The 22,213-nt window shown below is 48.2% G+C and overlaps 2 protein-coding genes across 4 annotated transcripts in view; one reads left to right on the top strand and one right to left on the bottom strand.

Moving 5' to 3' along the window:
• The window catches only part of LOC142024950 (C-type lectin domain family 2 member A-like), a 32,078-nt gene that overhangs the window by 2,353 nt on the left and 7,512 nt on the right, over positions 1 to 22,213 (bottom strand). Inside the window, exons 1-4 of one of the 3 annotated variants that reach the window (XM_075017330.1) lie at positions 7,958 to 8,080; positions 3,723 to 3,823; positions 3,098 to 3,613; positions 1,660 to 1,755 (exon numbers count right to left, since the gene is read on the bottom strand). In XM_075017330.1, the coding sequence (XP_074873431.1) occupies positions 1,660 to 1,755; positions 3,098 to 3,209 (208 nt within the window). In that variant the 5' untranslated portion in view covers positions 3,210 to 3,613; positions 3,723 to 3,823; positions 7,958 to 8,080. Of the gene's footprint in view, positions 1 to 1,659; positions 1,756 to 3,097; positions 3,614 to 3,722; positions 3,824 to 7,957; positions 8,097 to 22,213 lie in introns of those variants that run through there. The other 2 variants (XM_075017331.1, XM_075017329.1) reach the window with 2 other exon arrangements.
• LOC142024939 (C-type lectin domain family 2 member B-like) lies at positions 8,156 to 22,036 on the top strand. Its single transcript, XM_075017306.1, has 6 exons — positions 8,156 to 8,283; positions 11,483 to 12,003; positions 13,937 to 14,032; positions 16,068 to 16,237; positions 17,750 to 17,853; positions 18,228 to 22,036. Exons 2-6 carry the CDS (start codon positions 11,814 to 11,816, stop codon positions 18,370 to 18,372), a joined length of 705 nt encoding a protein of 234 aa, XP_074873407.1. The 5' UTR covers positions 8,156 to 8,283; positions 11,483 to 11,813; the 3' UTR covers positions 18,373 to 22,036.

Genomic DNA, 22,213 nt, shown 5'->3' on the forward strand with positions numbered 1-22,213 from the left:
CCCCTGTTATGCTTATAAGAAGCACATGGGATGTTTTTAGCAGGACAAGGCAAGAACGCTGTGTCTATTGGGAATACAGCACCATTATATTATATGCATATAATATAATATATATAGAGGCACGCACACACACACACACACACACACACACACACACACATCTTGCGGTTGCTTATAGTTAGCAAAGGTTGCTCACTCCAATGCATTGGCCAGATGGATTAGAGGTGAGCGGGGCGCCAGGTTCTGTTGATCCAGATCAATGCTCAGATGTTGACAAGATGAGAAGAGGAACCCAACCCTGTAGGGGGGCACACGTCTTTTATAGCTCTTAGTCCATAGTGCTGGCTTTCTCCTACTTCCCCAGGTACCACAAGTCACCAGTCAGTGGCAGATGGATTTGATCCTTTCCCACTGCCCAGGTTTCTGTGACTCATCACCTACAGATGGGACTTGAATAGTAACAGAGAGGGAGCTGTGCTAGTCTATACACTATCAAAACAAAAAGCAGTCAAGTAGCACTTTAAAGACTAGCAAAATAATTTTAGGTGAGCTTTCGTGGGACAGACCCACTTCTTCAGCCCACAGCCAGACCAGAACAGACTCAATATTTAAGGCACAGAGAACAAAAAACAGTAATCAAGGAGGACAAATCAGAAAAAAAAAAAAGATGATCAAGGTGAGCAAATCAGAGAGTGGAGGGGTGGGGGGGGAAAGTCAAGAATTAGATTAAGCCAAGTATGCAGACGAGCCCCTTTAGTGACTCAGAAAGTTCCCATCCCGGTTCAAACCACGTGGTTTTTTTTTCTGATTTGTCCTCCTTGATTACTATTTTTGGTTCTCTGTGCCTTAAATATTGAGTCTGTTCTGGTCTAGCTATGGTCTGAAGAAGTGGGTCTGTCCCACGAAAGCTCACCACCTAATAAATTATTTTGCTAGTCTTTAAGATGGAACTTGATCCTCCTCTCTGGGTGAGTCACTGCTGTAGAGTCCAGTTCTAATTGTTCTTCAGCCACTAAGTTTTTGTTGTCCAGACAGGCTGGCTCCAGAGAGTAACTCTCTAAGCATTCACATTCACACTTCCAGGTGGCTCTCACACACACCCATTCCCACAGACAGCAAAAAAATGTTACTGGCTCATACAAGAGTAAAATGGAGTTTTAAGTCCAATATGGAATCTGGTACAAAGTGTCTTATGAATATAAAATAACCAATGTAAAGGATAATACAAAGGTAGAAAGTAGTATATAAAATAACAAATCTAAAGAGTAATACAAAAGTCTGTGGCCTATTAAAAAGATACAGGGTAATACAGGGTGATACCAAGATACATAGGAATGCAAAGTTCTATCAAAATATACCTAACCATTTAGGGCTGCTACACCCCAGTGACACCTTAAAATGGAACCTATGCACCCACCCACACCCACACACACACATACACAAGCTCTATGCCATGGCAAGCTGAGTCTTACCTAGATATGTTTCCCTTTACTATTGGGAGAGGGCAGTGGTCCCAATCCACAGCTCCCCACATGACTCCAGATGTGAATTTCCACTTTGCCAGCCCTGGGCACTTTTGTGACAGCCCCCTGGACTTAGCTGCAGTGAGACCCTGAGTGTGAGGCACAGATACCAGCTCAGTGTAGGCTCCACACTCACCTGACACGGCGATGAGGATAATGATAAAAATGCCATTGAGGGCCAGGCTGAGCACGGCCATATGAGGTGCCCAGGCTTTCAGTGCAGAGAGCCAACCTGTAACAGACAACGCGGTTAGTGCTCCATGCTGCTGCTAGGGAAGCTAGGCTCTGCATTTATTAGCAGCATTGTCTGGAACTGGTTTATGAAAGGCGATAGTTTGTAAACAGAAAAATTAAGAGCCAAGGAAGTGAACATTTTTATTGCAAAGGGGAGGAAAAAGTCATTGCAGGAGGGAAAAAACATCCCACTGGTTTGAAGTTGCGATTTTTCAGTGAATTCCCCTGTCCCTGAGAATATTTCTAGTGATTTTGTGAAAAGTGAGGACAGGAGACTGCAAAAGTTTAAATAAGCAATTGATCCTTTTCCTATTTCAAAACAGAAATATCTCCCAAACCGAACTGTGTCCATCTGAAATGAAGACTGCCATTGTTTCCACATGAAACCCTGAGAACTTAATTATTGTGCAAAAAACTCTTTCGGAAAAACAGTTTCCTTGATCACAAAAGTGTCTCCCACCCAGAGGCCATGAGCGGGAAATCGATCAGTTCGTCTAGTGCTGAAGGAGGAAGTGGCATAAATGTGCCACAGAGGGGGAGGGATAGCTGATTGGTTTGCATATTGGCCTGGTAAACCCAGGGTTGTGAACTCAGTCCTGGAGGAGGCCTTTTACAGGCCTGGGGCAAACAGGTTTAAAAAAAAAGTCTGTCAGGGATGGTGCTGTCAAGAGGGCAGGTAACTAGACTTGATGATCTCCCGAGGTCCATTCCAGCTCTATGAGATGTGTATCTCCATATATGTATATGTGTGTATATACATATACATACATGCTGAGATTGAGCAGGGACCTCGGATCTAAGGACACAGACTAGGCACCGTCTATACCTATGCATGGATTGATGCTCTGGAGGTTGATCTACCATGGTTTGATTTGGCACGTCTAGTAGGGACACGCCAAACTGAACATTCAAGGCATCCCCATCGACCACGGTGCCCTTGGCAGTAGCAAGAAGTAATGAGAGATGATGGGAGAACTTTGAAGTGGATGGGAGGAAAGTTTGAATCAGGATACTTCAACTCCAGCCATTCAATTAACGTAGCTGGAGTTGTGTATCTTAATTCAGATCTATCCCCAGTAGCCGGATTAAGGTACAACTACAATGCAGCCGTAACACGAAATAACTTATGCAAACCGCGTATGTTATTTTGAGTTAACTTCTTCCGAACTCAGTGCCTCACAAACCACACTAAAGTTCAAAATAAGCGGCTATTTCAAGGTGTTTGCTACCCCTCTTGTGACGAGGGGTAGCAGAAATGGAATACCATGCCCAATGCCACAGAGTTGCTATTTTGGGATACATAGCACATCTTAATTCACACCACAGAGAGGCAGAGGTACCTGTAGGATGGATGGTGCTGCTCTCTCCACTCTCTCGAGAGATGTTCACGTGGGTTTCCTGGGAACTCCGGTGTGGCTCCATCCTCTCAGTAGCATGAAATCCGTTCTCCATCTCTTCTGTCTCTGGAAGACATGCAGGCCTTAAAAGTGGAGCCACTCTGCAGCCGGTGGTAACTGCGGCCCTGGACGCCGGGGGTCTGGCAGTGCCAGCAGAGGCCTTTCTAAGGACAGTTTCAAAGCAGCTCCCTAGAGTGCAGTCCAGGCGCGGTTTGGCTATGTGGGGCGATCAGGGAAAACCCCTTTCAAATATAATCTGAAGGTGAGTTTTGCCTGAAGACCCCAATCAGCCAGGCTGGGTCTGAGCTGCATTCGAATGAACTGCTTCAAAGCTCTCCTTGGCTCTGCTTTTATCCGCCCGGGCAAAACCAGGCCTTAGCAGGCTGTGCCTAAACCCACTCCAGGTCGCTGAATGATTCTCTTCACTGCTGTCTGGTGGGGTGTGGGTTCGAGGGTTTCCTGTGGAGAGAAATGTCGGGTCACTCAGTCTGGCTTGTGGGTTCTCTGTTGGCAAGCAGCCAGGTGAGGAATGGGAAGAGAGAGGGATCGTCTGAACTGAAGCAGTTACCTGCTAAGGGGTCTTCGTTCTCTGGCTGGAGCAGAGAGACCAAGATGCTTAATCCTCCTCACACTTAAAAAATCCAGTTGCTATCCAGGCCACAAGGCAATCTGTGCAAATCAGGTTATTTTTATTTTGGGTTTGGCGTGGGACTTTCTAGACTGGTTGATCTATTTCCCCTGTGTTCTGTACCTTCTAAACCGAATCCAAGAGAAATAATTCTCTGTTAAAACAAAACCCTTTTGTTTTTAAGTTGCTTTGTAAAACCTAGAAACCCAGTAAGCGTTATCTCTTCATTTGTTAGTACATTGTTTTTTAAAGCTATGATTTGATTCCTATGTCCTAAAGAAAGGTCTGTACATATTCATGCCTAGACCAAAAGGTCAGCTGTCATAGAATCATAGAAGAGTAGGACTGGAAGGGACCTCGAGAGGCCATCGAGTCCAGCCCCCTGCCCTCATGGCAGGACCAAGCACTTTCTAGACCATCCCTGAAAGCCACCTATCTAACCTCTTCTTAAATATCTCCAGTGATGGAGATTCTACCACCTCCCTTGGCAATTTGTTCCAGTGTTTGATCACCCTGACAGTTAGGAACTTTTTCCTAATGTCCAACCTGAACCTTCCCTGCTGCAATTTAAGTCCATTGCCTCTTGTTCTATCCTCAGAGGCAAGGAAGAACAAGTTCTCTCCCTCTGCCTTATGACACCCTTTTAGATACCTGAAAACCGCCATCATGTCCCCCCTCGATCTTCTCTTTTCCAAACTAAACAAGTCCAATTCTTTCAGCCTTTCTTCACAGGTCATGTTCTCTAGACCTTTGATCATTCTCGTCGCTCTCCTTTGGACCCTCTCCAATTTCTCCACATCCTTCCTGAACTGCGGTGCCCAGAACTGGACACAATACTCCAGCTGAGGCCTAACCAGCGCAGAGGAGAGCGGGAGAATGACTTCTCGTGTCTTGTTCACAACACACCTGTTAATGCATCCTAGAATCATGTTTGCTTTTTTTGCAACAGCATCACACTGTTGACTCATATTTAGCTTGTGGTCCACGAAAACCCCTAGATCCCTTTCTGCTGTACTCATTCCTAGGCAGTCCTTTCCCATTCTGTATGTGTGACACTGATTGTTCCTTCCTAAGTGGAGCACTTTGCATTTGTCCTTATTAAACTTCATCCTGTTTACCTCAGCCCATATCTCCAGTTTATCCAGATCTTTTTGAATTATGACCCTATCCTCCAAAGAAGTTGCAACCCCTCCCAGCTTGGTATGATCCGCAAACTTAATAAGTGTACTTTCTATGTAAATATCTAAATCGTTAATGAAGATATTGAACAGAACTGGTCCTAAAACAGACCCTTGCGGAACCCCACTAGTTATACTTTTCCAGCAGGATTGAAAACCATTAATAACTACTCTCTGGGTATGGTTATCCAGCCAGTTGTTCACTCACCTTATAGTAGCCCCATCTAAGTTGTATTTGCGTAGTTTATTGATAAGTATATTATGTGAGACCGTGTCAAATGCTTTACTGAAGTCTAGGTATACCACATCCACCGCTTCTCCCTTATCCACAAGGCTCGTTATTCTATCAAAGAAAGCTATTAGATTGGTTTGACGTGATCTGTTTTTAACAAAACCATGCTGGCTGTTCCCTATCACCTTACCACCTTCCAATTGCTTGCAGATGATTTCTTTAATGACCTGCTCCATTATCTTTCCTGGCACAGAAGTTAAGCTGACTGGCCTGTAGTTTCCCGGGTTATTCTTGTTCCCCTTTTTATAAATGGGTACTATATTTGCCCTTTTCCAGTCTTCTGGAATCTCTCCCATCTCCCACGATTTTCCAAAAATGATTGTTAAAGGCTCAGATACCTCTTCTATCAGCTCCTTGAGGATTCTAGGATGCATTTCATCAGGCCCTGGTGATTTGCAGACATCTAACTTTTCTAAGTAAATTTTAATTTGTTCTTTTCTTATTTCAACTTCTAAACCTACCCCTTTTTCACTAGCATTCTCTATGTCAGGCATTCCTTCAGATTCCTCAGTGAAGACCGAAACAAAGAAATCATTAAACATCTCTGCCATTTCCAAACTCCCTGTTACTGTTTCTCCCTCCTCACTGACCAATGGCCCTACCCTCTCCTTGGTCTTCCTCTTGTTACCAATGTATTTGTAAAAAGCCTTCTTGTTTCCCGTTATGCTTGTAGCTAGTTTGAGCTCATTTTGTGCCTTAGCCTTTCTAATCTTGCTCCTGCATGCTCGTGTTGTTTGCCTATATTCGTCTTTTGTAATTTGTCCTAGTTTCCATTTCTTATACGATTCCTTTTTTATGTTGAGATCATGCAAGATCTCCTGGTTAAGCCAAGGCAGTCTTTTGCCATGCTTTCTATCTTTCCCACGCAGCGGGATAGCTTGCTTTTGGGCCCTTAATAATGTCCCTTTGCAAAACTGCCAACTCTCCTCAGCCGTTTTTCCCCTCAGTTTAGCTTCCCATGGGACCTTACCTACCAGCTCTCTGAGTTTACCAAAATCCGCCTTCCTGAAATCCATTATCTCTATTGTACTGTTTTCCCTTCTACCCTTCCTTAGAATTGTGAACTCTATGATTTCATGATCACTTTCACCCAAGCATCCTTCCACTTTAAAATTTTCAACAATTTCCTCCCTATTTGTTAAAATTAAATCTAGAACAGCTTCCCCCGGGTAGTTTTTTCAACCTTTTGGAATAAAAAGTTGTCTGCAATGCAATCCAAGAATTTATTGGACAGTCTGTCCCCTGCTGTATTAGTTTCCCAACATATACCTGGATAGCTGAAGTCCCCCATCACCACCAAATTCTGGGCCCTGGATGATTTTGTTAGCTGTTTAAAGAAAGCCTCATCCACCTGGCTAGGGGGCCTGTAGTAGACTCCTAGTAGGACCTCATCCTTGTTTTTTACTCCTCTGAGTCCAACCCAGAGACTTTCAACCCGTCCGTCTCCTATGTCCATCTCCACCTCTGTCCAAGGGTGTACATTTTTAACATACAAGGCAACACCTCCTCCCTTCTTTCCCTGTCTGTCCTTCCTAAGCAGGCTGTACCCTTCAATACCAACATTCCAATCACGAGTATTATCCCACCAAGTTTCTGTGTTGCCAACGATATCATAGTTATATTCATTTATTAGTAATTCCAATTCTTCTTGTTTATTTCCCATACTTCTTGCATTTGCATATAGGCATCTCAGACATTGATTTGGTCTTGCCTCCCAGTTTTGCCCTGGCCCTCTTTTTACTCTCCCAGTGTAGCCCATACTCCGTCCCATTTCAAGTTCATCTCCCAGGTATCCATGCTCTCCACTTGCCTGCAGGCTTTGCTCCCCTGCCCTGGTCGAACCTAGTTTAAAGCCCTCCTCGCTAGAGATTGCAGTTAAATTTCTTGGTTTTGTTTTCAAGTGTTCTCCCCAGGGAGGGTTAAGAGCTTGGGGGTTACCCCACAGGGAGACAGCCCGAGTGTGTCTCTGTGAATTTTAAAGGGAGGGTTTTCTCTCCCGGGTGGTGGCAGCTACCTCCCGGGGTCAGGGAATCTGTCACTCTGGGAAGCTTTAGGCAGAAGCCTATAGAGACAAGATATTTTTAAGGTGTCTTGGGGGCCCCCACCTTCTGCACTCAGACTGTCTGAGTTGGGATCAACTCTGACACGCCCCCCCCCCCGCTAATCATGGGAGCCAGGCTCTGCAGATCTCGGAGAGCTTCATTTGCAAACCACTGGCAAGAGACTCCCACGTAAACACACACGCACTGGGGCAGCCATTTTAAATAGCAGTAACACGAGTCCAGCCAATGCAACCGACCACTGCTCTCCGGTGTCCCTTAATCTCCTCTTGGGAGAAGCAGAGGCTGGTGCCCGGGCTGTCTGCAGCAGGGTCCTTCCCAGCTGCACAGTGGCACAACAGGGTCCCCGAGAGGGTGAATCGGGCAGCTCAGGGCAGCAGGAGGCCACAGCAGATGCATCAGATGGAGCCAGTGAGGGTCTGACATCCCTGGCCATTCAGTGCAGCCAGCCCGGAGGCACCGCTCCTGCCCCCCGCTCACCCTGCCCCATCGGAGCCACCCAGGGACCAGCCCCTGGCACAGCCACAGGGCCAACGCACTGGGGGACAAACCGAATTCATGAGGACAAGGTCAGGCAGAGACACAACACAGCCCGCCCGACGCCCTCCCGTCTCCGGGGGCAGCTGCCCAGGCAGCTCCGCTCACCTGGGCAGCAGCCCCCGCCCCGCTCCCAGCAGGTGGGCCCACGGCAGGAGAAGGGTTAATGCCGATTGCAGAGGGTCTGCGGGCCTGGGGGACACACAGCCCAGCGCCGGGTCCGCCCCGCGCTGTTACTTTTCAAGACAACTTGTTTCCCATTTCCGCGCGCAGAAACGCCCCCTCGCCCCCGGCAGCGCGGAGCAGGGCGGAGCTGTGCGGAACCCCGCGCTGGGCTGTGTCCCCCCCAGGCCCGCAGACCCTCTGCGATCGGAATTAACCCTTCTCCTGCCGTGGGCCCACCTGCTGGGAGCGGGGCGGGGGCTGCTGCCCAGGTGAGCGGAGCTGCCTGGGCAGCTGCCCCCGGAGACGGGAGGGCGTCGGGCGGGCTGTGTTGTGTCTCTCCCTGACCTTGTCCTCATGAATTCGGTTTGTCCCCCAGTGCGTTGGCCCTGTGGCTGTGCCAGGGGCTGGTCGCTGGGTGGCTCCGATGGGGCAGGGTGAGCGGGGGGCAGGAGCGGTGCCCCCGGGCTGGCTGCACTGAATGGCCAGGGATGTCAGACCCTCACTGGCTCCATCTGATGCATCTGTTGTGGCCACCTGCTGCCCTGAGCTGCCCGATTCACCCTCTCGGGGACCCTGTTGTGCCACTGTGCAGCTGGGAAGGACCCTGCTGCAGACAGCCCGGGCACCAGCCTCTGCTTCTCCCAAGAGGAGATTAAGGGACACCGGAGAGCAGTGGTCGGTTGCATTGGCTGGACTCGTGTTACTGCTATTTAAAATGGCTGCCCCAGTGCGTGTGTTTACATGGGAGTCTCTTGCCAGTGGTTTGCAAATGAAGCTCTCCGAGATCTGCAGAGCCTGGCTCCCCTGATTAGCGGGGGGGGCCGTGTCAGAGTTGATCCCAACTCAGACAGTCTGAGTGCAGAAGGTGGGGGCCCCCAAGACACCTTAACATATCTTGTCTCTATAGGCTTCTGCCTAAAGCTTCCCAGAGTCACAGATTTCCTGACCCCGGGAGGTAGCTGCCACCACCCAGGAGAGAAAACCCTTCCTTTAAAATTCACAAAGACACGCTTGGGCTGTCCCCCTGCGGGGTAAGCCCCAAGCTCTTAACCCTCCCTGGGGAGAACGCTTGAAAACAAAGAGAATAAATTACACTGCAGTCTGATAGACCTAGATAGTCTAGGCATGAATATACACAGACCCTTTTTTAGGACACAGGACGCAAATTATTGACTTAAAAAGTTGTTTATTAACAAAAGAAAAGATAAAGTACAGTTGGTTGCTAGGTTTTACAAGCGAACTAAAAAAAAGGTTTGTGTTTTCACAGAGAATTACTTCTCTTGGATTCATTTTAGACGTTACATTGTACAGGGGAAATATATCAGCTAGCTTAGAAAGTCCCACGTCAAACCCAAAATAAAAATAACCTGGTTGTGTCTGACAAAACACTTCCTTTCTAATTACATCAAAACTAAAAAGCAGTTCAGTAGCTCTTTAAAGACTAACCAAATAATTTATTAGGTGATGAGCTTTCCTGGGACAGACCCACTTCTTCAAATCAGAGCCCTACCAGTGTGGGTCTGTAATTTACTTACAAAACAAGAAAATAACTCAATCCTACCAGAACAACTACAAGTCTTGTGGCCCCTCATAGACTAACAGATATTTTGGAGCACATCTGATGAAGCGGGTCTTTGCCTACAAAAGCTTGTGCTCCAAAATATGTTAGTCTATAAGGGGCCACAAGACTTCTTGTTGTTCTCGAATCTACACACTAACATGGCTACCTCTCTGATACTTGTCAATCCTACCAGTTGCAGTGGAGAATTACTTCCCTGGGAGTCAGCTTAGAAGTTAGAGAGTGCAGGGAAAAGAATCAAGTCATTACTCAGAGCAACTGAAAAAAGGTCCACCTAAGTTTCAAAATAACCATAATCTGACCATGTGTAACTACACATTGTCCTTCTGCTTACATATCTATGGCTGATTTTGAGATAGACTGAGGGTGTGAAAATAATGGAGTAGATCCTCAAGGAATTCATTTGGCAGCACTTGGAAGCGGGGAAAGTGATCAAAAGTAGCCAGCATGGATTCACTAGGGGCAAGGCCTGCCTGACCAATCTAATTAGCTTCTATGACAAGGCAAGAGGCTCTCTGGACATGGGGAAGTCAGTGGATGTAATATATCTTGACTTCAGCAAAGCTTTTGATACAGTCTCCCACAACAATCTTGCCCATAAGTTAAGGAAGTATGGATTGGATCCTTGGACTATAAGATGGATAGAAAGCTGGCTTGACAGTCGGGCCCAACGGGTAGTGGTCAATGGCCCAACATCTGGATGGAGGTTGGTCTCAGGTGGAATGCCACAGGGCTTGGTTCTGGGGCCAGTGTTGTTCAACAGCTTTATTAATGACCTGGATGAGGGACTGGATTGTACCCTCAGCAAGTTTGTGGATAACACAAAACTACAGGGAGAGGTAGATATGATGGAGGGTAGAGAGAGAATCCAGAGGGACCTGGATAAATTGGAGGACTGGGCCAAAAGAAATCTGATGCGGTTCAACAAGGAGAAGTGCAGCGTCCTGCACCGGGGGCAGAAGAATCCCAAGCATTGTTATAGGCTGGGGACTGACTGGCTAAGCAGCAGTACACCGGAAAGGGACCTTAGGGGTTCTGGTGGATGAAAGGCTGGATATGAGTAAACAGTGTGCCCTTGTAGCCAAGAAGGCTAACAGCATAGCAGGGTGCATTAGGATGAGCATTTCAAGCAGATCTGGAGAAATGGTTGTTCCCCCCTATTCAGCACTGGTGAGGCCACATCTGGAATACTGTGTCCAGTTTTGGGCCCCCCAGTATAAAAAGGAGGTGGATGTGCTGAAGCAGGTTCAGCGAAGGGCAACAAAAATGATTAAGGGGCTGAAGCACAAGACCCATGAGGAGAGGCTGAGGGATTTGGGCTTGTTTAGTTTACAGAAGAGAAGACTGAGGGGTGATTTAATAGCAGCCTTCAACTTCCTGAAAGGGAGCTCTAAAGAGGAGGGTGAGAAACTCTTCTCAGTGGTGACAGATGGCAGAACAAGGAGCAATGGTCTGAAGTTACAGAGGGGAGGTGTAGGTTAGATATTAGGAAAAACTATTTCCCCGGGAGGGTGGTGAAGCACTGGAATGTGTTACCTAGAGAGGTGGTGGATTCTCCATCCCTCGAGGTTTTTAAGTCCTGGCTTGACGAGGTTCTGGCTGGGATGACTTAGTTGGGGTTGACCCTGCTTGGAGCGGGGGGCTGGATTAGATGAGCTCCCAAGGTCCCTTCAGCCCTAGGATTCTGTGATTTACTGGATTCATTCCAGCTGCTTAGGAGCAATCATTTCTTTCTCCCCTCTGCATCAGCTACACAGACAAAGACCCCTCAGACTGCAATTGTTCTCAGTTTAAAAAGTTTCTCTTCCTCCCATTGGCTTACCTGCCCACCCCTTGCTGAGAGCCTTGTTAACCCTTTCAGGACAGTGACCCAACAATTCTCTCTGCAGGAAACCCTTGACCCCAGACTGCACTGGACATCTGTGGAGAGAACCATTCTGTGACCTGGAGTTGGTTTGTTCAGAGCCTGCTGAGGCCTATTTGACCGTGGGGATAAAAGCAGTGCCAAGGAAAGCTCTGGAACAGTTCATTCGAAGGCATCTCAGACCCAGCCTGGCTGGTCGGTGTATTCAGGCAAAACTCACCATCAAATTATATTTGAAAGAGGTTTTCCCTGATCACCCCACATAGCCAAACCGCGCCTGGGCTGTAATCGAGTGAGCTGCTTTGAAACTGTCCTACGAAGGGCTCTGCCGGCCCCAGAGTGACCAGGGCTGCGGTATGGAGGCTGAAGTGGCCATGTCTAAGCTTTTGGAGCCTGCAAGTCTTTCAGAGACAGGGCACGTGTCACGTGCTGCTGAGAGGACAGATCCACACTCAAGTTCCCAGGAAACCCATGTTAGACAAAGTGGAACAGCTTCTGTGACCATCAGTCAGGAGGATGAAGACAGCAGCACCATCTGTCCTACAGGTATCACTGCCTCTCTGGGGTCTTCTGACAACATCCCCTTCCCCGGTGGGGCTTGCAGGAACACAATAAGGCCTTTGTCACCCTCTGGTAGCCAATCCTCAAAGGACACTTCAGCATACATCCATAGCTCATAGAGCTGGAAGGACCTCAAGAAGTCATCACGTCCAGTCCCCAGCAAGGCCTATCACCATCCCTGAGAAGCTTCTTCTTTTTTTTTTTAAATCTATTTGCCCCAGACTCCTAAATGGCCCCCTCAAGGATTGAGATCACAACCCCAGGTTTACAAGGCTAGCACTCTAGCGTTGAGCAGCCTTTGGTCTGTTTTGCTAGCTCAGCCTGGCTACAGCTACACCACAGAGATATTTTGCAATAGCTTTGCTGGCGTCTACACTATGCACCCGCTATTTTGAAATGCATTTGAAATAGCTGGTGCATTGTTTCGAAATCAGTAAACCTCCTTGCAGGAGAAATAAGGCCTATTTTGAAATAGGCACCGTTAAGATACGGAATAGCACTATTTTGAAATACGCCATCATGACACCCAAGCTGCGTCTACACGTGCACGCTACTTCGAAGTAGCGGCACCAACTTCGAAATAGCGCCCGTCGCGTCTACACGCGTCGGGCGCTATTTCGAAGTTAACTTCGACGTTAGGCGGCGAGACGTCGAAGTCGCTAACCTCATGAGGAGATAGGAATAGCGCCCTACTTCGACGTTCAACGTCGAAGTAGGGACCGTGTAGACGATCCGCATCCCGCAACGTCGAAATTGCTGGGTCGTCCATGGCGGCCATCAGCTGGGGGGTTGAGAGATGCTCTCTCTCCAGCCCCTGCGGGGCTCTATGGTCACCGTGGGCAGCAGCCCGTAGCCCAGGGCTTCTGGCTGCTTCTGCGGCAGCTGGGGATCTATGCTGCAGGCACAGGGTCTGCAACCAGTTGTCAGCTCTGTGGATCTTGTGTTGTTTAGTGCAACTGTGTCTGGGAGGGGCCCTTTAAGGGAGCGGCTGGCTGTTGAGTCCTCCCTGTGACCCTGTCTGCAGCTGTGCCTGGCATCCCTATTTCGATGTGTGCTACTTTGACGTGTAGACGTTCCCTCGCTGCGCCTATTTCGATGTTGGGCTGAGCAACGTCGAAGTTGAACATCGACGTTGCCGGCCCTGGAGGACGTGTAGACGTTATTCATCGAAATAGACTATTTCGATGTCGCAACATCGAAATAAGCTATTTCGATGTTGGCTGCACGTGTAGACGTAGCCCCAGTGGCATTATTTCAAAATAGCGCTGTGTCCAGAAACGCCATTTTGAAATGCATTTGTGTTCAAATATTTTGAACTAACTCCGTAGCATAGCCGTAGCCTCTGTGCCCTCTAGATCCAAGGTCACTGCTCAGTCTCTGCATATTCACACCGCTTCCTTCCATGCTATTTGGGCTGGTCCAATTCCAATTCAGGGCCCTTTCTGAGCAAGGAAACCATTTTCCTGAGTCTTTTTTGCACAGTAATGAAGCTGGCAGGGTTTCACGTGGAAGCAACACCAGTTTTCATTTCAGAGCGACACAGTTCTGGGTTGGAGGTTTTCATAATAGGAGTAGGATCAATTTTGGATTTCAACTTCTGTAGTTTCCTTCTCCCCCGCCACCATTCTCTTCCTTTCACAAACATGTTTTCCACTAGAAATATTTGCAGTGGACAGGGGAAATATCGGAAAATCTCACTTGGTAACTGGTGTGTTTGGGGGTTTTCCCTTAAAAAAATCTGAAATGACGTTTTCTTCCCATTTGGAATCAAAAATTTCACTTCATTGGCTCTAAAATTTTCCCCCTAGTTGGGAAATTTGTCCTTTCACACGCCAGTTCCAGCTGATGCTGCTAAAAAAGGCAGGCCCTGTCCCCCCATAGTAGCAGCATGGAGCACTAACAGCGCTGTCTGTTACAGGTTGGCTCTCTGCACTGAAAGCCCGGGCACCTCATCTGGCTGTGTTCAGCCTGGCTCTCAATGGCATTTTTATCATCATCCTCATCACCCTGTCAGGTGAGTGTGGAGCCTACACTGAGCTGATCTCTGTGCCTCACACTCAGTGTTAGAAACTTCTTCTCCCCTCTACAGCCCCAGCCCACTCCTGCTTCAACAGTCACACTGGACTCTGCTGAGCCCTGGGTGTTCTATGGGGTCTGCCCCATGGCCCATTTTCCAGCTCTCACCAGCTCTTGGCTCACTCTGTCATGTCACCCAGATACACCTGGCTACCCAGAGCTGTGAGCCACTGTTACAGGGAGGGTGTCATACCTGTGTCTAGCTGGCTGTCAGCTCCCTGACCTCTCTTCTCAGGGCTAGGCCAGCCCCAGCAGTGCCTTGCAAGTAACAACAGCTGCACCCCGGACCCTGCATCCCTTTGCATCATTCCTGTGTCACTGGCTGCTCACAGACATCCCAGACACCCTGTTCCCAGAGGTGCAGTATGCCCCATTTTCTAGTCTGACCTTACACCGTCACTCCTGTATCACACAGCACCTGTGAGCACAGCTGATAAAAACACAAGGACGTTTGTTCAGGAAAGAGTAAAGATTTAACTAGAGCTGGGATAGTGAGATGGGAACAACCCAAAATCAAAAAATGTGATCCTGGGTCTACACTGACCATTCCTGCCAATTTCCCTCACTCCTTGAAAAGTCCCATCTCTTGCAGGGTCAGTTGGTTTCATGGGGACCAGGGTCAGAGCCTTCCTGAAAGCCCCTTCTCAGTGAATGGTTCCAGATGGTCTTTGCCCAGCCTCTGTTAGATTCAAACAGGCCAAGAAGAGAGCCACCAGGTGGCTGGTTGCGCCATCCTAGGTGTCCCAGTTTGAACCCCGCTTTGTGGGGGGTCAACGTGCATGTGGGCAAGGGGAGAGACAGAGGAGGTCAGCTTGCCGCGAGCTGGCCCGCAGCAGGGATGGCACCCAGACCAGCCAGTCCCCCAGCTTTGCCCAGCCTCCAGCCTTGTGCTCCCACCCCCACCATCAGCCACGGACCTCCCTGCTCACCACTAGTGGGTGGGCATCTGGAAACAAGGATCCCACCAGCATTGGGACCTACCGGTACTGATGGGAGGGAAACAGAAAACACAGGACACTTGGCTCATGTTTTTAAAAAAGCTTGGATGCCTGCAGAGAAGCTCAAATCCAGCTCTGTCCCTTCTAAAAATGGGACATAGAATCATAGACCACTAGAACTGGAAGGGACCTCGAGAGGTCATCGACTCCAGTTTCCTGCTCTCATGGCAGGACCAAACACTGTCTCAGCCATCCCTGACAGATGTCTGTCTAACTTGCTTTTAAATGTCTCCACTGATGGAGATGCCACCACCTCCCCAGGCAATTTATTCCAGCGTTTGACCACCCTGACAGTGAGGAAGATTTTCTTACTGTCCAACCTAAACCTCCCTTGCTGCCGTTTAAGCCCGTTGCTTCTTGTCCTGTCCTCAGCCGCCAAGGAGAACAAATTTTCTCCCTCCTCCTTGTTTAGGTACTTGTAAACCACTATCATGTCCCCGCTCAGTCTTCTTTTCTAAACTAAACAAGCCCAATTTTTTTTCAGTCTTTCCTTCTATCTCATGCTCTCTAGAGCCTTCAACATCCTTGTTGCTCTTCTCTGGACCTTCTCCAATTTCTCCACATCCCTCTTGAAATGCTCCAGCTGCAGCTAACCAGCGCCAAGTAGAGCGGAAGAATGACTTCCCATTTCTTGCTCACCACGCTCCTCTTAATACCACCCAGAATCATGCTGGCTTTTTTTTTTTTTTGCAACAGCATCACAGTGTTGACTCATATTTAGCTTGTGGTCCACTTTGACCCCTAGATCCCTTTCTGCCATACTCCTTCCTAGACAGTCACTTCCCATTCTGTATGCATGAAACTGATTGTTCCTTCCTAAGTGGGGTATTTTGCATTTGTCTGCATGTAGTCACTCAGGTTGGCCTGGCGTAGAGTGTGTGGGAGTGTTCCACGTTACGTTGCCACTGGGAGTTGTTCCCTTGGCTACAGAAGGAGACAGGCAAACCTCTCACCCTGCTACTTTCTCATCTCCAGCAAAGCCATGTGAGCTGGGCCCAGCTGGTGCCGCCTGCCCCGACGGCTGGCTCGGGTACCTGAGGAAGTGTTATTATTTCTCAGAGGCTGAAGCCAACTGGACTGATAGCCAGAATAACTGCTCTGCCCTCGGTGCCTCCTTGGCTGTGATTGACACCAAACAGGAAATGGTGAGGCAGATTCTGGGCTGCACAGGCTGGGGGTGGCAAAGATGGATTGCAGCTGGGCTTGTCCTGGGGCTGCCAGGGCCCCGGATGCTGCTTAATTTAAGGCAACTTCCCTGAGCCACTTATACAGCTAATACCCAGAGCACAGGGTGATCCAGCCACCCTCCGTCCTCCCCACATGCTGGGCACTGAGCCCGAGCGCTGTGGGACTAATGTGCCAACCCCGTGCTCCAGGGGAATTCCCAGAAGGGGAATCCAAAAGCTCCCCAGCCCCTGCTATGTCGGGGGGGCAGCCTTGCCAACCCATGAGTCAGGGTGCCCCAAACCAGGTGTTTGCCTTAAAAATAACAGCTCAGAGGGGGGTTTATTCGTTCTCTGGTATCGAAGCTTTCAGGGGGTCCCATCTGGACATTTTTCTCTTTAGCCCCAAGATTCAGAAGCATATGAAAGATCAGACTCTCATGTAGCCCCTGACTGTAGGTGCTGTGGGGGAGGTGGTTGGGATAACAAGGATGCCATCTGGGTACCACTAACTATCAGGTGGTGGATTTGAAGTGGTCAAAGGTTAGTAAAGAAAACAAAGCAGATGACTAAGGCTACATCTATGCCACAGTCCCTTTTTGAAAGTGGAATGCAAATGAGGCCAATCAAAAATGCAAACGAAGCACCAATTTATATAGCTTGAGCTTCATTTGCATAATCACACTTTGAAAATAGAGTCTTTCAAAAGAAAAACAGCAGTGTAGACGGGGTCTTTCAAAATAAAACCCTGTTTGGAAAGTACCCTTCTTCCTAATTTTTTTCAGGAACAAGGCACTTTCAAAAACAGGGTTTTATTTCGAAAGAACCCCATCTACACTGCCGACTTGCTTTCGAAAAACTCTCTTTCAAAAGTGTGATTATGCAAATGAAGTGCAAGAGATGTAAACTGCCATGTCATTTGCATTTTTCATTGGCCTCATTTGCATTCCCCTTTGGAAAGAAAACTGTAGTGTAGACACAGCTTAAGAAAATAATATGAAGTCCACAATCTAGGCTAGATTCACTCAAGAAGGACATGGAACAAGCTGCAGATAATCATTGTAGAGCACTGCCTTAGGTTGAATCTCCATAGGGCATTGTGGCAAGGGCCCCTCTTACCCAGACCACTGCTTGGGTCAGTTTTTGCCCCTTTCCCTCAGGGCTGGGGCTTGCAATGGGTCTCTGTGGCAGGGAGCCCAGCCACACCTCCTGGGACTCCCTCCCCTGCTGTTTCTACACTGAAGCTGGTAGAACTTACTCTCGAGCTTTCAGTCCCTCGCTTTGTCTCTCCTCCGCTTTCCCGCTGCAGAGGGTTTACTAGGGTTACTAGTCACCACCTAATGTCCCCACACGGGCTGAGTGCTCCATGGGGCTGGGTCTGAGCCTGTAGCTGGTGTAGAATTCCCAGCCCGGACCCCCTGCCCAGTGCTCAGAGAACAGGGCTCACACCAGAAATGGTATGTAACGCGCATTTCCTCTCCTGTTTGTAACGAGGATTTCCTGATGCGCTATAAAGGCCACAGTGATTATTGGATCGGGCTGAGGAGAGAACCAGACCAGCCTTGGAAATGGGCCAATGGCATTGAGTTCAAGAACGGGTGAGTCCTTCTGAGGGCTGTTAACTCAGCGACCGAGGCAGCTCCCCTGTGTCACCAGCGATCAGCTGTGTGGTTACGGCCTGAAGGTGGCTTGGGAAGTGTGGCTCAGTTCCTGTGTTACCCCAGGCCAACCCTGTGACCTTTGGGCAAATGGTTCGTGGAGACAGCTGATCTCATAGAGCCAAGCTCATCAAGTCCAGTCCCCTGCCCTGACAACAGGACCTATCGCCATCCCTCACAGATATTTTTTTTAATTTGCCCTCACAGCCCTGGCTGGACAAGGTCAATGCTCAAACCACCGAGCTACCCCTCCCCTGTCGCTGAAGCTGCTCTGCTGATGTTGTTGGATTTATTACTGCTTGTGGCTGTTGCAGGTTTAGCATACTGGGAGGAGAGCAATGCGCTTTTCTGATCCAGGACAATATTGCCAGCTCCAGCTGTTCCAGGGAAGGGCCATGGATCTGCAGCAAACCAGAACAGGAACCAGAAGGCCAAGCCAAGGGACTGTCACTTGGATGAGCCGCCTTATCCTGTCCTTTTGAGGACTGAGCGTAGTGGGTGGGACTGTATCTGCCCACTGGAAAGGCCCCTCCCTCAGGGGGCTGGCGCCTGCTGCCTCCTTCCATGGGGAACGTGATGGGGATGGTAAAGCCAGCTCCAGCAGCAAGGTAGAGAGACACTTAGCCAGGCTGACACGCCAGAGAACACTGGTGGACTGTGGCAGAATGATGCCTGTCCCCCACGCCCGGCAGGAGGCCCTCCAGGACCTCACGCAAAGCCCAGCTCAGTTCTGGGTGGGACTGTCCTGCCCCATCCTGGAGAAGGCCTGGACCAGGCTGGACGGCTTCTGGCTGGATCGGAGCCTGCGAGTGAAGTTTGAGAGCCCAGAGGGAGCTGCATTCAATGTCAGACAATGCTGAGACCCCCAGGAGAAGTTTGGGGTGCTTGGCTGAGAGGGGACTGGAGCAGACAGGGCCATGGGACAGGGAGAGATTGTGCTGGGGGCTGCACAGACATGGCAACAGAAGCCCTTGGCCCAGAGTCGGGGTGCAAAGAGTCCAGGTCAGAGCCCCGGGGATTTTCCAGAGATTTGGGGGGAGCAGACACAGAGCAGCCAGAGGCAGGAGGGGACCAGGAGGGGCAGTGTGGTCACAGGCCAGTGTGGAAGAGCAGCAGAGCGGTGGACAATGAGTTGCACAGCAGGGAGCTGGCGGCTGGAGCAGGTCCCTGAGCTCTCGGCAGAGAGAGGCTGCTTAAAGTGGGGAGATTTTTAGCAGAGGTACCCACAGTTGCCAGGCAAAATAGCCCCTAATCCCTGTCTACACAGCCCCTGTTCTGAAGTACCTTTCGGAAGAGGCGCTATTCCTCGTACAATGAGGTTTACAGAAATCGAAATAAGCCGTTTCATAGAATCATAGAACACTAGGACCAGAAGGGGCCTCGAGAGGCCATCGAGTCCAGTCCCCTGCCCCGACGGCAGGACCGACCACTATCTACACCATCCCTGATAGACATCTATCTAATCTGTTCTTAAATATCTCCAGCGAGGGAGATTCTACAACCTCCCTTGGCAACTTATTCCAGTACTTGACCACCCTGACAGTTAGGAACTTTTTCCTAATGTCCAACCTAAACTTCCCTTGCTGCAGCTTAAGTCCATTGCCTCTTGTTCTCTCCTCAGAGGCCAAGAAGAACAAGTTTTCTCCCTCCTCCTTATGACTCCCTTTAAGATATCTGAAAACCGCTATCATGTCCCCCCTCAATCTTCTCTTTTCCAAGCTAAACAAGCCCAATTCTTTCAGCCTAAGTCATGTTCTCCAGACCTTTTATCATTCTGGTTGCTCTTCTCTGGACCTTCTCTAATTTCTCCACATCTTTCTTGAATTGGGGTGCCCAGAACTGGACACAATATTCCAGCTGAGGCCTAACCAGCGCAGAGCAGAGCGGAAGAATGATTTCTCGTGTCTTGTTCACAACACACCTGCTAATGCATCCCAGAATCATGTTTGCTTTTTTTTCAACAGCATCACATTGTTGACTCATATTTAACTTGTGATCTACTAGAACCCCTCGATCCCTTTCTGCTGTACTCCTTCCTAGACAGTCTTTTCCCATTCTGTATGTGTGAAACAGATTATTCCTTCCTAAGTGCAGCACCTTACATTTATCTTTATTAAACTTCATCCTGTTTACTTCAGACCATTTCTCCAATTTATCTAGATCATTCTGAATTACGACCCTATCCTCCAAGGTAGTTGCAACCCCTCCCAGCTTGGTATCATCTGCAAACTTAATAAGCGTACTTTCTATGCCAATATCCAAATCATTAATGAAGATATTGAACACAACTGGTCCCAAAACAGACCCCTGCGGAACCCCACTTGTTATGCTTTTCCAGCAGGATTGAGCACCATTAACAACTACTCTCTGGGTACGATTAGCCAGCCAGTTATGCACCCACCTTATTGCAGCCCCATTGAAGTTGGACTTGCCTAGTTTGTCGATAAGAATATTATGCGAGACCGTATCAAATGCTTTACTAAAGTCTAGGTATACCACACCCACTGCTTCTCCCTTATCTACGACTCTCGTTATCGTGTCAAAAAAAGCTATCAGGTTGGTTTGACATGATTTGTTTTTTACAAAACCATGCTGGCTGTTCCCTATCACTTTACTACGTTCCAAGTGCTTGCAGACGACTTCCTTAACTACCTGCTCCATTACCTTTCCTGGCACAGAAGTTAAGCTGACTGGCCTGTAATTTCCTGGGTTGTTCTTGTTCCTCTTTTTGTAGATGGGCACTATATTTGCCCTCTTCCAGTCTTCTGGAATCTCTCCTGTCTCCCGTGACTTTCCAAAAATGAGAACTAACGGCTCAGCTACCTCTTCTATCAGCTCCTTGAGGATTCTAAGATGCATTTCATCAGGCCCTGGTGACCTGCAGACATCTAATTTTTCCAAATGGTTTTTAACTTCTTTTTTTATTCCAAAAACTAACTCTACCCCTTTTCCACCAGCATTCAGTATGTCAGGCATTCCTTCAGACTTCTCTGTGAAGACCGAAACAAAGAAGTCATTAAGCATCGCTGCCATTTCCAAGTTCCCCGTTACTGTTTCTCTCTCCTCACTGAGCAACGGCCCTACCCTGTCCTTGGTCTTCCTCTTGTTTCTAATATATTTGTAAAAGGCCTTCTTGTTACCTTTTATGCCTGTAGCTAGTTGGAGCTCATTTTGTGCCTTAGCCTTTCTAATTTTACTCCTGCATTCCTGTGTTATTTGCCTGTGTTCATTCTTTGTAATTTGTCCTAGTTTCCATTTTTTATAGGATTCCTTTTTTAGTTTGAGATCATGCAGGATCTCCTTGTTAAGCCAAGGCGGTCTTTGCCCATATTTACTATCTTTCCTACGTAGGGGAATAGCTTGTTTTTGGGCCCTTAAAAATGTCTCTTTGAAAAACTGCCAGCTCTCCTCAGTTGTTTTTCCCCTCAGTTTTTCCTCCCATGGGATCTTACCTACCAGCTCTCTGAGTTTACCAAAATCTGCCTTCCTGAAATCCATCATCTCTATTTTGCTGTTTTCCCTCCTACCAGTCCTTAGAATTGTGAATTCTATGATTTCATGATCACTTTCACCCAAGCAGCCTCCCACTTTCAAATTCTCGACCAAGTCCTTCTTATTTGTTAAAATCAAATCCAGAAGTTTCTCCCTTGGTGGCTTTTTCAACTTTTTGGAATAAAAAATTGTCTCCAATGCAGTCTAAGAACTTATTGGATAGTCTGTGCCCCGCTGTATTAGTGTCCCAGCATATATCTGGATAGTTAAAGTCCCCCATCACCACCAAATCCTGGGCTCTGGATGATTTTGTTAGTTGTTTAAAAAAAGCATCATCCACCTCTTCCACCTGGTTAGGTGGCCTGTAGTAGACTCCTAACAGGACATCACCCTTGTTTTTTACCCCTCTTAAACTAACCCACAGACTCTCAACACGTCCATCTCCTATGTCCATCTCCACCTCAGTCCAAGTGTGTACATTTTTTATATATAAGGCAACACCTCCCCCCTTTTTTCCCTGTCTATCTTTCCTAACCAGGCTGTAGCCTTCAATACCAACATTCCAATCATGTGTATTATCCCACCAAGTTTCTGTGATGCCAATGATATCATAGTTGTATTTTTTTATTAGCACTTCCAGTTCTTCCTGCTTATTACCCATACTTCTTGCATTGGTATTTAGGCATCTTAGATATTGATTTGAACTTTCCCACCAGTTTTTTCCTGGCCCTCTTTTTACTCTGACATTGTTGCCCATGCTCCCTCCTACTTCCGACCCATCTCCCAGGTTTCCATGTTCTCCACTTAC

Source organism: Carettochelys insculpta, chromosome 22 (genome assembly GCF_033958435.1).
Source record: "Carettochelys insculpta isolate YL-2023 chromosome 22, ASM3395843v1, whole genome shotgun sequence".
In the NCBI taxonomy this organism is placed as follows: domain Eukaryota; kingdom Metazoa; phylum Chordata; order Testudines; family Carettochelyidae; genus Carettochelys; species Carettochelys insculpta.